This window comes from Podarcis liolepis (assembly GCF_965112155.1).
Source record: "Podarcis liolepis genome assembly, chromosome: 8".
NCBI classification, from domain to species: Eukaryota; Metazoa; Chordata; class Lepidosauria; order Squamata; family Lacertidae; genus Podarcis; species Podarcis liolepis.
The window spans coordinates 88180477-88195358 of NC_139560.1; the positions used below are offsets into that span (position 1 = coordinate 88180477).

Here is a 14882-nt window from a genome sequence, read left to right on the forward strand (position 1 = left end):
AAGAAACAAAAATGAAGAAGAAAGACTGAACAAAGACCAAACTTCATGTGATGTTAACCCAGAGGTTTGCCCTTGATTTTTCCTGCAGAAATAGCCAGTGCACCCCAGTATGAATTGGGACCCTGTTGCTATTGAGCAGCATCAAACTGGTGGTTGTGGAACCAACTCATAACATTTATTTGACACTTTAGAATACTCAAAGCAGTTCACACACGTTACCTTAGTAAACCTTACTAGCAACCATGCAAAGCAGATCACTATTATTCTTCCTAAACTGCAGATAGGAAGAGGAGGCTGAAGGGAACTGAAACACAATAGGTTGCTGGGGTGTCACACAGTGTGTGTGTGTGTGCACGCACAAACATGTGTGCGTTTGTGTGTGTGCGTGAGAGAGAGAGAGAGAGATAGAGAGTGAGAGTGAGTGAGAGTTAGTTAGTTAGTTAGTTAGTTAGTTCATGGTAGGTTGTCCTGGTATCAATCTCAGCCGCTGTAGAGCCTCTACTCACAACAGACCCAGGCATTGGCTAGACACCTTCATTTACTATCCCAGTAATTGAAAGAAGGCTCTCCTGTGGGAGAATCTGCAGCCAAAACCACAGATGCATGATTTCTAGAGAGCCATAAATGGGACTATATGATGTCACAACCTCTAAACCTTTGTGGTAGGAAGGAGAACAATAGAAAACTTCATCTTCCTGTCACTGCACATTCTTCTTACCTATGATGGGATAAAGTTGTCTGTGGTCTCCTCAAAGAAGCACACATCATTTTGAATTGAACTATAGACTTCTGTAACTTTTAAGGATTATTGCCAGCCTGATTTTCATCACTGTATCTCTCTGAATCCTGGCAAGTATTTTATTGTGAGTAAATCTTGTTTCTTGTTTCTTTAAACAGTCTGAGAGGGAAACATAAAAGGGAGATGATCCAAGTCTGCCAAAGCATCATTGGATATCATAATTCTTCTAGGTTAAACAACCTTGTCTCTAAAAGCTTCTAAAGATAAGCTGTGCAGGGATGGGATTTTTAATTCTGCTGAAATAGGTATTTGCATTCTTACACAAGTAAGAAGATGAAGGATAATTAATAAATAAAATATACTCTCCTACTCATCTAAAACCATCCAACACCTGCCACCTGTAGGGGAGGTGAAGGTGACTTGATGGAAAGGAAGCCTGGACTCCTGTTCTGCAACCTGGTGTGTAGCACTTTCTCTGTCTGCGCTCATCTATAAGCTGTGCCTGCCAAAACTCACACAGCCATGGTGCTATAGAATAAAGTAAACAGGTCACTGAGGTCTGGAAGATACAGAACCCTTTGTCCTACTGTGCGTATGGAGATTCTGCCGTCATGCAGGCCTTTGCCTCCTGAGAGAAAATGTATTGGACTGGTTAGGGAAGGGGTGTGTGTGCAGAAATAAGGTTAGCTAGGGAGCGGTACCCTGTTTCCCAAAGATGCTCCTTTTGCTGGATTTCCTTAGAAAGACCAAGGCCACGATTCTGCGGATAATTCATTCCCTAAATAGATTACATCTGCAGGATCATGGTATGTGAACTTGGGTGGATGACTTCTCTGTTCCTGCCATCTGGGAGGAGTGTCCACAGTTCAGATGTGGAGATTTGTGCACAGAACAGTCCAATATTAAATTCTAGCTATTTTCAGTGAAAAGACTCTCAGGCAGTGAGGCTGGGAAATACCTTTTGTAGAGATGTTTGAAAGCTGAGCTAGAAGATCTGAAACAGCATAAGGAAGCCTCATATTTAGAGGAATCAAGAAGGCTTGTAGACGAAATCATAGAATTGCAGAATCATAGAATTATAGAGTTGGAAAGAACCCAGACAGATGCCAACTCCACCTGCTGTTTATATGGGGAAATCCAGCCAGAAAGCTTTCCCTGGCCATGAGAGGTGTCCTACGCTTACTCGGCATCTCTTTACCCAGCCGGGTGTTCCTGCCATTCAGATACAGCACAAACACTATTTCACAGTGAGCTACTGGTTGTCAATATTTTTTGTCTTCTCAGTGAGATTCTTTATTCTAAGGACCTGATTTGATGATTGCCATGTAACAATTCATTTACTAGGAATATGTGATACAGTCACATTATGCAACATTTCAAATAAAGACCTCTCTGTATGACAGATGAGTTTTCAGGTGAGTATCCTTAACCTTCAGTAGGACACAATTTCTGCAGAGGGAAGGAGCAAATCACAGGAATGCATTACTCACTGCTAAGGCATTGCTCTACAAGAAAAGGGCATTAGATTTTTTTACAATAATTTGTTTTGGCTTTTTTCTTTAAACAAAAGAAACATACAGAATTGTCAAGTATTTAGACAATAAAGGACAAAGACCACAAGTTTAAAAAATCAAGTGTGTGTTCTGTGATATTGCAGGGTAGATAAATCAGATTGGGAAAGACTTTTATTGGCAGCCAATCTCTGTCACTGCTGGAGGAGGAAGCCAGAGAATGCATCTCTTCCAATACTTGGACCGTGCTCCATCTGAAAACTGGTACAGAGAGACAATGATTTGCTTATACCTGAAGCTGAATGAATAATTACAATTGTTGTTTTCCCATTTAAATTTTGAAAGAAACACATCAGATTTAAATTCAAATTAAAAATATGGATGTGAAATTCTCTATTCAGAATTCAAGATCTTACCTATTGGCAGCCTGGGATTGTTTTGGTATTGGCAGGTGCTGGGTATGAATTTTCAAAAACTGAACAATGCCAACAACTGTAAAATGTTAAATACCATTGAATACTATCAGTCATCTAATGCCAGACACAGAATACCATCACATATAGCAAGCAAGTTTCCTCTTGCCCCCGTCTGGGCATGTGACCCCTCCAAATCCCAGGCACATGCAGGAACTTCTCTGACTTTCACCACAGGGATGCTTTGATCCAATTCCAGGGTCCACCAGAGTAAAGGATGACCAGGCACATCCGAAGGAGCCTCACAAACATTGATGGGCTAACTTTAACACAAGAGCCTTGTGCTTTTTGATGACAATAGACTGTTGAGCATTTGAAGTTCAGTTAGATCACGGGCCCATCTGTTGAAATGGGGCTCAAGGTCTGAGACATTCCAAACCCTGGCATTTGAAATCCTTTTAACCAGAGGTACCAGAAACTGAGACCTAGGGCCTTCTGGATTCAAAATATTACCTGTCCCATTCCCCATGTTGAGGAAATTGGTTCTCTTCGTAGGAATGTTGACGGATGAACCGTTGAATCACTTTTGCATGCATATCTCAGTTTTTATCCAAAGAAATTGTATCATCTCACATTTGGCTCCTCTCTGGGGAGGTTGAGCATAAGCAAAAGGCATTGACAAATCTTGCTCTCAGATGCATAGACGATAAATCCAACATTTAAGCAGCCAGTGCCTTTTCCCACTTTGGTGAAGGGCTCTGAGGCAACTCAAGCAATCTTTGCCCCCAGGAGGTCATTCAAAACCCCTGGTATACCCCTGGGTAATACAACTTCATTTCACATAGGATACCAAATGTCACAAAAATCTGTCTCGGATCAGATGCTGCACTATTTTTGATGCCCTCTTCTTATCCAATAGCGCCTCTCTGTGGTTGGTTACAGTTTTGCTCCCTTTCCCCCTTTCAGATCATTTTAACAGATAAAAACAAAGCCACAGGCTCATGCATCATACTTCTTGATTCAGAACAAGAGGGGAATGACATTTTTAAAAAGAGAGAAGTTAGTGTATTCTGTTATACAAGTGAGGAGACAACCTATTCCTTTATTCTTAGACCCATGCTAAGCATTGGTAGCACATAGAACATTCTAGGCCTCGCATGTGTATCTCAGTAACCCTTACTACAGTTTTGCAAGGTGGAGAGGCAGGCTAACATCATTATTTGAGTGTGGATCCTTATGCAATCAAAATGGGCAAAATCCCCAAGGAGATCCACAGCACCAGCATACTCAGGGAAAATTCATTGTGCATGCTCAGTGGGCATGAAATGCTGGCAGTTAGAATGGTGGAGGAGGAGGATGGAATGGAGTATTCAAGAAAAGGGTTTATCTTGTTGGCTGGAATCTTGAACAGGATTGCTGCTACAGGGGCAACACAAAGAAAAAAGAAAAAAGAGACCAGCTTTCTATGATAATCTCTCTCTACTCAAATTAATAATTTTTGTTCTGGGGACTTCTTTGCTTTATAAATGAGAAAGGACGTTAATTTAAAGGTAGGTGGTCTTAATGAGAGATGGAAAGGCAGTTACTCCCACTCTCCCCTGACCACTTGGGAATATATTAATCACTGTTCCATCTATTAACCCTGAGTAATAACATCATGGAATAACTAAATCTGTTCTTGTTCATGGGGCAGGACTCAAGCATCACCCAGAAACTGACACACAGCCTCTTTGTAGTCTTCTGATTAAAAAGAGCTCACAGTTGTTCTCACAAAGAATGAGATTGATCGAGGTGGTAGAATTCTGGATTGCATTATTTCAGACTACAGTTGGGGTGTGTGCATGCCATTTTTTTATTTAAAAACCCCCAATCCTCACATTAAAAAACTCTTTGCATGCAGGAAGTTGGCACCTTAAGGAAACGGCTGTACTAAGAGAGGTTTTGTTTCAACACAGATGAGCATGGTAAAACATGATCCCCCCTCCTGAGGCCTGAAGTGGTACATTCCGGAATCTCCCACCTCCTCAGTCTACTGCATCATTCCGTTTAGTGGGTAGAATGGCTCTTACACATAAAATGCATGGATGATGACTATCTGTGCTACAGAGGTACATCTGGATGTTGCCTGACAGTGCTCAGATGACCCCCCCCCCCACTGGGTGCATCTGATTCAAACAAGTATCTACATCTTCATCCAGGGCCACTGTCACCACCAAGATTCTGCTGTCCTCTCAACCTTGAGATTCATTTTATATGTACAACTCTGCAAAGTCCCCTTAGAAACCTGCGACAGTTTCTGCACACTGAAGCTCACAGGCAGAAATCTTTCAGGCATTGACTCTATGTGCAGCCTGGATGTGAGTTCACCACCACAAGCAAAAAATGCCTGGTTTGTGTGCTATGAAGTCTGCTGGAGACAATTCACACAACCAATTGCTCCACACTTTCATAGATTCATGCTTTTGGTAAATGGATCTTCCAAACAATGCTGGAGCATTATTTTCTCCCCAAAGTTTGCCTGCATTTTGAGTGCGGTTCTACACAAGTAAGAACAGCATCTGAAAACCCCCGCTCATGCTGTCGCTTATCACACCACTTGTCGCTTGTCACATTTTGAAGTGAAGTAAGACACATTATCATCTCAAGAGCACCCACCTCCATAAGACAATTACGTTTAGAGACTGAAGCTGCCTGACTGCACTGCACACAACCAAAATTAAAACTGACCCTTGGCACTCAATGTGAATTCCAGCTGCCTCCTCCCCAAAGCAGGCAAGTGGTCTGGTCATTCTATGTGAACAGATAGAATTTCATCACCGAGTGACGATGTTTCGCTTTCCAGCCAAGCCACGTTCTGGCCCTGCTTCGCCAGAGGGTCAGATAATGGACAGTGAGCTCCCTCAAGCCATGGGCGGACTATTATGCTTGCTTGTGAACTAAAGTGAAGAACGTATTTCGTTTGCTTTGTGGCGAAGGAAGTTGACAACCCCATTGCAGCGTTTTTATTTTATTTTATTTTATTCCGGAATTGCACGGAGTGAAACAAAAAAGCAGCCGCCCTCTTATTTGACAGGAGCAGATAGATGGGCGTAGCCAGGAGGAGGCAGGCCTAGATTAAGCAAATAAATAAAACCATACTTAACTAACCAGTTGCATTGCAGATAACTTGGTTCTGCCTCCCCCTAAAGCCTGCCGCCCCCAAAATAAATCCTGGCTACGCCCCGGAGCAGATAACAGATCAGAAAATGAAGATTATACTTTTGAGTCGCTGCACCACTGTTAACCCAAATAAAATAGTTGGATTCAGACATAGCACGTCCCGGGCGCTTAGAAACTTCGGACACCAACTTCGGCAGTGCTGAAATAAATAAAATAACAAACTCTTTCTATCCATCCCCTGTGATCAACATTTTAAATCCTAAAAGGTACATCTATGCCCGCTCTGGATTTCCAGCGGGGGTGGAGAGTCCACGGTGCAGAAATGAAGGGCTCTAGTGACCCCTTGTGGCGAAAGCGTGTCAGTAAAAGAGAGAGGCTCGTCCGGGGCCTGGCGCTTGTTCCTCCCCCGCTGCTCCCCCGCCTCCTCCTCGCCCGATTGCAAGCGATTAAAGCTCGCCTAGCTAGCTTTATTAATAACAGCGTTTATAATCGAAGAAGGCCTCCAAGAGGAAGAGAGGGAGGGAGGGACGGAGGAAGGGAGAGAAATAAAGCAATAAAACTAAATTGTTTTCTTTTGATGGGGGAGATGAGAGAGAGTTTATTTGCAGATGCTGGGATAAAGCGAGTTGATTTATCGACAGAGCAAGAGTGTCGCTCTCAGGACGCCACAAGTACATATTTCCTGAAATATTGCTCAATACAATATCTAATACACACCAACACTTCACGAGTATCTGCTGCTACATCGCTCCGCGCGCGCGCTTCTTGAGCTGGGCCCCGCGCAGGAAGTTCGGGGTGGCGGGTGGAGGCTGGAGCGGGGGGTGTCGGGTGAGGCCTCCAACCTGCTGCCACCGACCGAGAGTTTGCTTTCCTCCCCTCCTTTCTGCCTTCTCCTCTCCACCTCCTCCAAGTAATCGCACGGTGATCGGTCCTTCATAAATACAATTGAGAATTGTCTTTATACTTTGTAAATATTGGATTAGCTTCTCATTGACCAGGCCTCTTGAAAAGACCCTTTAAAAAAATCCCACGCCAGGTCTAAACTAAGCCTTACAGTCAATAGGTAATGAAAGTAGGTTATTTCCTGAGCTTAAAGGGGTTTTTCAGCTCATTATCAGGTTAGCTGATTCTCCCTAAATAGCTACTCCAGTGACGGGATGCGGGAGAGAAAGCGATGAGGCGGGGGGGGGGGAGAGTAGAAGAAAACGGCTCAGAGAGGAGGAGGCTTAGGTAGGACAGGCGCTCCAGGGCTCAGGAACACGCGCGCGCAGAGACCTGCAGCTCCAGGAACAATCCATCAGTTTTCAAATGCACAGAACATTTTTTCATTGTCTTCTTTCTCTCCCTTCCTCCGCTGTAGTTCTTTCAAATTGCCTCCTGCCATTGTCTTCAAAAACCTATTGAGCAACAGCGACCGCTTAACCAATGAACACAAAGATTTCGCTCCGGCGTTTCTATTGAAATACCGAAAAATGTGCTTTCCTTCGAGGAGGCTGGGCTGGTGGGGCCCGATCGAGCCACGAAAACACACAGCCCCTTTGGGGAACCGAGGAGGCTGGAAAGAGGCTTGTTTTGGTTTCGCAAACTGGCGTCCTTTGGAATGCGAGTCAATCGTTATCGTCAATATGGCATTACTTGTTGTTCGGTACCGTGGCTTTCAGTGGGAAAGTTAAGCAAGCGCTTAATCACCCCAGTTTAAGCAGTATTCGCACTCCGAGCCTAGTCAGATTTACCAGGAAACAAGGCCTGTTGGTCTCCATGGGATTTACTTCCCAATAGAGATGGTTGGATTGCCACCGTCAAACGGTGTAACTATGCATGCTGCGTCCTGGCCGTTGGTGACTCGGAAGAAACTGACTGGCTAAGGAAGAACTGGAGGTTTGGAATAAAAGCGTCTCATCAGTGATTTTTGAGAACCACACCCCGGTATACTAAGGAGGAGGGTACTAAACCAGAAAGGCCCTGGCTTCCCTAGATAGACAGAAAGACAGATGTTGGAATAACGTAGTAAGAGGTACAACCCCAGGTGTACCGATTTTTCGCAATGGCCTGCTATATTACCCTAAGAGCTGTGATTAAAAAGGCACGACTCAAGCACAAAATTAAGCACCTTTAAATCTTATCGATTTCCAAAGGGCAGATATAAGCAAATGCTTAACTTTCCCCGTGAAATCAGTGGGACTTACAAGCGCTTAAATTTGCCTGGATGATGTCCATCAGTCGTCCTCCAGAGAACTTCCTGTGGCCATTCTAGACAGCATGGGGCTGGTTTTCGATCTCTCTGGAGGAGGGCAGAGAACCACACACATATATCATCAGCCAGCAGCAGCCAGCAGCAACCGTATCCAGTTGTGATCTGAGGAGTCTCTGCATAACATCACATCTCCTCGTGAATGAGATTCCTTGTTTTCTCGGCCCAGCTCAGCGAGCTAAACAGCCAGCTAAACAGTTAGACAGGCAGCCAGAGGAACTACAATTAGGATGGACAGGGTGTGTGTGGGGGGGATAGGGAGGCATAAAACCAACCTTTTTTAAAAAAGTAATTTTATGGCTGAGTTTTTGTTTTAACCTCTGTGTTAAAACACAGAGAACCTAATTGTCTGTGAAACTAGAGGCATATTTTCAGTAGACTCTAGAGAAAAAAAGAGGCCATGTTTGCTTTCAAGAAGAGGGAGGGAAAGGACTCTTCTTCTTCTTCGAATAGATATAGCACGGATTTTTAATTCGTCTTCCTTTCACAGACAACAATACCGGTTTTGAAAGGCGGATACAATTTGGGTTTTGTGAAGGTCCCTTTCTGCCCCCTCCCGGCCCAGCTGTCCATATGGAATACGGCATGTGCAACGTGGCTCACAATGGCACCAACTGACAGGCGGAACAAAACCCGAGGTAGTTCCCCCTGACTCGGGGATGCTCTGCTCATTCCAGATACGCCAATTGATGAATTGCATTTAAACACACGCACACCCCCACACCCCGAGAAGAACAAGGGGAAGAAGAAGAGAGGGGGAAGGGAAAGCGTTTTCTCCCCCCTCTCTGTCCCTTCCGTGGCTTTCTTTTCTTTCCCCCGCCCCAACTTAATATGCACGCCTCTAACATCCTCAACTCCCAGCCTCCCTTATTGTGCCGTTTTGTGATGGGTACTGTATATTGTGCAAAGATAGACTACCCCAAACTCCCGCGCCACCACCGGCGTGTGAAATGGAAGGCCACTGGGGGCTAGGGCCACACAAGACTTCGCCAGCTTGATAGACTTCGTAGAGACCGGAGAGACAGCGGCTCCCCGCACTCCACACGCGCGCGCGCGCGCGCACAAACACACCGCCCCTGCTCTGGATGGAAGGTTTGCTTTTGAAAAGAGGGGGAAAGAGAGCATTTCACTGGGACGGTGCGCTTGAATGTGAACCACGATAGATCAGTTCTAAATATTGGGTTTCTAGGAGTCCAGTCTGAAATCGGGGCTTGCAGCAGGCCTGCAACTGGGTGCAAGCAAGTCGGACAGAAGGAGCAGGTGAGCTCCTATAAAGACCCTCCCCAGCAGGGGAAAAGGCTCCTTCCTCCCCCCCCCCACCCCGAAAAGCAAACTCAGCTTCGAGGGACAAGCTGCCAGCCCACCGGAGGCAGTTTCGACGGCCCCAATCCCAAATGGGCTGCCCCACAGAGAAGGCTGCAGCTGGTCCACGGCCGGACTGCTCTTTTGCGAGAGACTAGCAGAGAAGCCACCCCAGAAAAGGAGGCAGATTATCTGCTTTGGCCTCAGAGTTGGCGGCGGGCCCTCGAGTGCAGCAGTCGAAGGCTGGCTGGCTCGCTCAATCCCCAGCCTCTCCGAGAGGCGAGCGAAGGCTGCAGCAGAAAGAGATCTCGGCGCCAGATAATTGTGTTTGCTTTGGATGCGGAGTTGAAACGTGGCCAGCTCTGGCGGAGGCTCCACGGGGACCGCTCTCCGTGCCCAGGGTGCCCCTTCTCTGGATCCACTTGTTTGCTGAGCTTCGGGAAAGAGCTACAGTCTCCGACATGGCGCAGCATTGACATGTGAAAGTGCTTTCGACGGGCCTGATTTCAAATCGCATTCTTCGGGCAAAGCAGACAAGCGGCCCGGATAACCTGTCAGCTAACGCTTTCAGCTTGTATCAAGCACCACCCGATCCGAATTAAGTCCCCATCTCTCTTTCTTCCTTCCGGATACGAAATGGACGTGCTCACGGTCTCCTCTTAAGAGGAAGGTCTTTGGGGTCTTAAAACGTCTCCACCAGGCACGCTTCACCTCATTAAGCGGCTCCAAACAATTCCCACTGTCTAAATGTCTAAAATGTCTTTCCCTGCCCAGGAGGGGAGCAGAAAAACCACACCTTACTGAGGTTCAGATGCCCCCCCCCCCAAAAAACCAAGACGCTGAAGTAGCCCGCGGTTTCGTCTGCGTGGACGTGTGAACATTGGCCTTCCTCGCCAAAGTCGCAAAGACATGGCGAGAAGTCGCGGAAGGGAACCTCGCGGCGGGACTTCCAGTTTCGAAGTAACCAACCTCAACGCAGCTGAGAAAGTAAACGCCATTGAATTGCTATTAGAATCAAAAGCTTCTCATCTTGAAGGAGCACTCTTACATTTAAATGAGGCTGCGGGAGGATGGGGGGGGAGGGGCAGAGGGGAGGCTGATTTTTCATTTCCACCCGTCACTTTATCTCCTTATTAGTATCTCAAGTAGATAAACTTGAGCAGGCAGAAGGCAAAGAGGACGAGATTATATTCAGCTTCAGATTGAAGAAAGTTTGGGCCGGGGTGGGGAGGGAGGGCGGGAGGCCCCGTTCCTGTCTCTGTCCTCGTCCTCAAGAGTTCTGAGACTCCGAGTCCTCCTCCGGCTACGGCGCACAAGCCCTGGGCAAACTTCGCTGGCAAGGCGCTTAGGCCTCCTCCCACAGCCCCTTCCAGGATCCAAACCCGAGACCCACCCGCTTCCCTCTCTGCTGTGTCTTCCAGCAGGAGCCCCTTCCTCAGAGTTTGTTCCAGCGTTACTAACAAAAGAAAAAGAAAAACGAGAGAGGCTAACTTAATGTTTAACCACAACAAAAGCGTTCCGTTTAATGTGAATTTAAAACAAAACAAAACACAGCATTCTGATTAAAATTCTTATAAAAGTCTCAAAATCTCCTAGTTTTCTGTTCGGATTTGTACATGTATATTTATATGGATACTTTTTCATTCCGTATGTGTGTATACATACATATATACACACGCGCGCGCGCTCCCCCCCCCCCCGCCACGGGGAGGGAATTTCCTATCCAATCAGAAACAAACCAAAAATAAAGGCCGGCCTGAATTTATGTCAACAATCACTAAATAGGTTTACCGTTAAATAAAATAAAAGTAGAAGTGCTAATAGTGGCCAGAATTTTATACATGACCATAAATATCTCTGCATAAATGAGAAATAACGTTCTATTTTTAAATTACTCGCTCCTTGGTTAATATACAGCTGACAACAGCTTCTACGGCACACAAACATACTTTACAAAAACCACAAAAGCGTTCAGTTTTTAATCGTTTTTTATTATTTTTTTAAAATCTGTAGTTGTAGGTAGACAGGACCACTAGCAACGGCGTATCCCCCCCCCCTTGTAAACATGGCGCACAAAACGACCAAAATAATGAAAACTGACCCCCGCCCCCAAATAAGGAAACCCCCTCCCCACCCCAGCCTCGGAATCTCAGTCTTGACCCGTCCACACGCGCGCGCGCGCGCACCCTCCTCCCCCAGCCGGACTGATTTGGAATCCTTCTCCTTGGAGTCTCTGTGGCTCTAGAGAGTTCACCAAGTCCATTGCTGGGCTTGTACCAAGTGGTGCGCGGAGGGGTACTGGGGGTTGCTGGCCGAGCTGTACTGGGCATTGTATTGCATGTGCTGGAGAGACTGGGCGCTGTAGGCTGAGAAGGGGATCCCCGCCTGGAAGGTGGCGGCAGCCAAGTCCTGTGCCTTGAGCGTGTGGCACGGCTTGCCGTCCCTGACTAAGACGGGCACGGCTACCCGGCGCGGGGAGGGGAGAGGAGTCACTTCCATACCTTTCTCGGCCCGGGCCCGCTTCATCTTGTAGCGGTGGTTCTGGAACCAGATCTTCACCTGCGTCGGGGTGAGGCGGATCAGGCTGGCCAGGTGCTCCCGCTCGGGCGCCGACAGGTACCGCTGCTGCCTGAAGCGCCTCTCCAGCTCGTAAGTCTGCGCCTTGGAGAAAAGCACCCGCCGTTTCCGTTTCTTGCCGGAGTCGCCGTTGCTCGAAGTTTCCTTGTCGTTGTCCGGAGACTCGTCCGCCGAAGGCTCCGGAGATTTGGACGCCGAGTCCTGTTGGGAGTTGCTGGATGCCAAGCCGTGCACTGAGGGGAAGCCACAAAAGAAGCAGATCAGAAGAAAGCCGGCCGGCCGGCCGGCTAGGCAGACAGGCGAGCAGGATCGAGCAGGGTCGCAGGACCCCCCCCCCCTCACCCTCTTGGTGACCCGCCGGGCGCTGCTCATTCTCAACTTCCCAACCCGGAGAAAGGAAAGTGACGGGGGTCCTTTGCGTTTTGGGACGCCCACCCTCATCCTCAATAAGAAATGAGCCTCTGGGTCTCCAAAGGGAGGTTCGCCAAGACTAAACGTACAACAAATTGCAACGGAGAACCCCCAGTTTAGTTCTGCATATATGTGACAGCTGAGTGCCTAACAGCCCTTTGGATTAAGTGTGTGTTGTTGGAAACATCTCTATCTGATGCGTGTTTGTCACAGCCACACATTCTCCTTCCCCATGTGAGGTATAGGCGACTGTGCGTTTTAATCTTCTTTCCCTCTCGGAAAATTACAAACACAACTAGAAAGCATAGAGGCAAAACAAGGTGACTATATATGCCATGTTAATAAATCTGTTAGGAAACACAGTACAGAAATAGTAAGAGATAAGGATTTGTAGATATAGACAGACCATGGTCACCATAAAAATCTTGGCGCAATCCACAGCGGTCTTGCGTAGCTCCCAATCATTTTAATGCAGTCTTGCGCAGGAGAATATCCCGCTGGAGCCCCCCGCCCCCGCTTTTTACAACGTTTGGACTTTGGTCTCTTCCTTTAACAAACAAACAAAACGGACTTCTTCTTTCTGGGCTACGTGGATTGATTTTTAAAGGATAATTCAACAAGCCATTCTTTGATCCAGCACAGCCAATGGGACGGTTTACAAACGTCTAAAGCAAAGCCATCCAAAATTTCCCCACAAAGCATACTCTGTTGGTTAGAGAAGTAGAAAGAAGGATTCAGGGGAAGCGGGAGTGTGTGTGTGTGTGTGTGTGTGTGAAGAAACACGGCTGGGAGAATTTTGGAAGGCACATTTTAAAATCTTTTCAGACTGGAGTTTTATTCTTTCTCAAACAAGGACTGAAAGCCATTATTTTGACTCGGTTCAGGTAATTAAAGAACCCAGATCTCCCATTTGTTCCCGTCACTTCCAAGAAGAAGTTAAAACACGCCCGACACACAACAGCAAAAGGAGGACTTTGGCGAGGGGAGAGGAGCGGAGGAGAAGCCGCACGGCCTCATCCGGGCTCCTGGCGAGGGCGAGAGACTCACAAAGAGAGGGGTCCCCAGTGTAAGTTGGGCTACTTACAGGAATACTGGATGCTCTCGGTGGTGGCGAGCCAACGCGTGTAGGGATTGTCGGTATTGTCGTAAAATGGGTTCTTCAGAGGTAGCGTCTGAACAGAGTCCAAGGCGGTTGTCCCCAAAACCCCGGGCTTTTTGGGGGGCTCCGGCCCCTCCGCCTCCTCGTCGCCCCCTTCCGCGATGGATCCGTCTTCGTCATTGGTGTCAGGCAAGTCCAAGATGTCCTTTACAGAAAAGCCGGTCTTTGTGTTGGTCAGAGACATATTCCGGGCAAATCTGAGGCAGGAAACTTTGAAGGACCAGATTGTCAGTCCTCTTGCTTCGCCAAACATACACCGGTTGGGGGGGGGGAAGGTGGGGGGGAGAGAAGAAGGAAGTGGGGGGTGTTGGGTTGGAATAAAAGAGGGGACGCGGTGGCAGCGGCGGAGGAGGCGGAGGAGGGGTGGCGGTGGTGGGAGGAGGAGGGCAAAAATCAGCGGCGGTCTTTCAGCATCTAATATCTGCGCTTTTCGGGCTTGGCTGCTAAGAGCCGCGGAGCACAAGGGGGGCAACTGGCGGGGCTTCCGCAAGACTTTGTAACTCCAGGAAAAATGCCAACGTGCGTTTACTTGAGGGTCTGCTTTAAGCACAGCGCGCTGACGGTGCCTCCTCGAAAAAAACAAGCCATTGCTGAGACGGGCAGTCCATATAAGGTTGGTCTCCGCACATGAACCTGCCGAGAGGAGGGAGAGGGAGAGAGAGAGAGAGAGAGAGAAAGGGGGGGGGGGGAGAGAAATGCATTAAAAACGCAAAAGGTTGGCCACGTGTGGGCGGGTCTTAGGAGTCAAGTGGATGAAGACAGTGTTTGCAGATGTGAAATTGCGGGGTTTTTTGGGGAGGGGGGATGCGAGCCTCCACCATTGGTGCTGTAGCACATGATGAGTGGTATAACGTGTCAATTAATTACAAAGATGGGGAGGGCCTTTTCTCCACAGTATTTACATACAAAGGAGCTGCAAGTAGCCAGATATTCCACATACTTGAAAGTACATTTTAACAAATTGCCTCTGGTTTTGTTTTTTTTAACCCACCCCCGCAACAACCATCACTACCATCTCTAACCCGATTTTGCATTCATTTCCCATTCTCGTTGCTGACATAAAGCTGCCTCTCTCTCTCTCTCTCTCTCTCTCTCTCTCTCTCTCTGTCTTCCTTCTTTCTTTCCAAGCAAGCTAGAAAATTGAATGTTTTACAGTGGCTTGAGCTAAATCCGCCACTTTTAGAAGAAGAAAGTGCAAAGAAAAGACAGAAATGGGGAATCTATTCAAATTAGTGGTTACCTAAACAAGATGTTGTTGGGATGGCAAGAGCCCAACTTATGTAAACCTCCTAGGTCAATATTTTGGTTGAGGCTTAAGGATGAGTGCTAGAAATTAAACAGCAAGTAATTGATTCCAGTT

At 47.2% G+C, this 14882-nt stretch overlaps 1 protein-coding gene and 1 long non-coding RNA gene across 5 annotated transcripts in view; one reads left to right on the forward strand and one right to left on the reverse strand.

The window, feature by feature from the left end:
• Positions 1-621: 621 nt before the first annotated feature.
• Positions 622-13775, reverse strand: NKX2-2 (NK2 homeobox 2; the record flags this gene model as incomplete). 4 transcript variants are annotated; one of them, XM_083519681.1, is made up of 3 exons in its annotated part: positions 622-898; positions 11877-12185; positions 13448-13775. In XM_083519681.1, 3 exons carry the CDS (start codon positions 13773-13775, stop codon positions 780-782), a joined length of 756 nt encoding a protein of 251 aa, XP_083375807.1. In that variant the 3' UTR covers positions 622-779. The 4 variants fall into 4 exon arrangements, with proteins under 4 accessions (XP_083375807.1, XP_083375806.1, XP_083375805.1 ...); XM_083519680.1 differs by lacking the exon at positions 622-898 and adding an exon at positions 2022-2511; XM_083519679.1 differs by lacking the exon at positions 622-898 and adding an exon at positions 2521-6753.
• A 273-nt stretch (positions 13776-14048) lies between these two features.
• The window catches only part of LOC310714525, a 39641-nt gene continuing 38807 nt past the window's right edge, over positions 14049-14882 (forward strand). Inside the window, exon 1 of the long non-coding RNA XR_014529867.1 lies at positions 14049-14135. This is a non-coding gene — a long non-coding RNA (uncharacterized lncRNA). The remainder of the gene's footprint in view (positions 14136-14882) is intronic.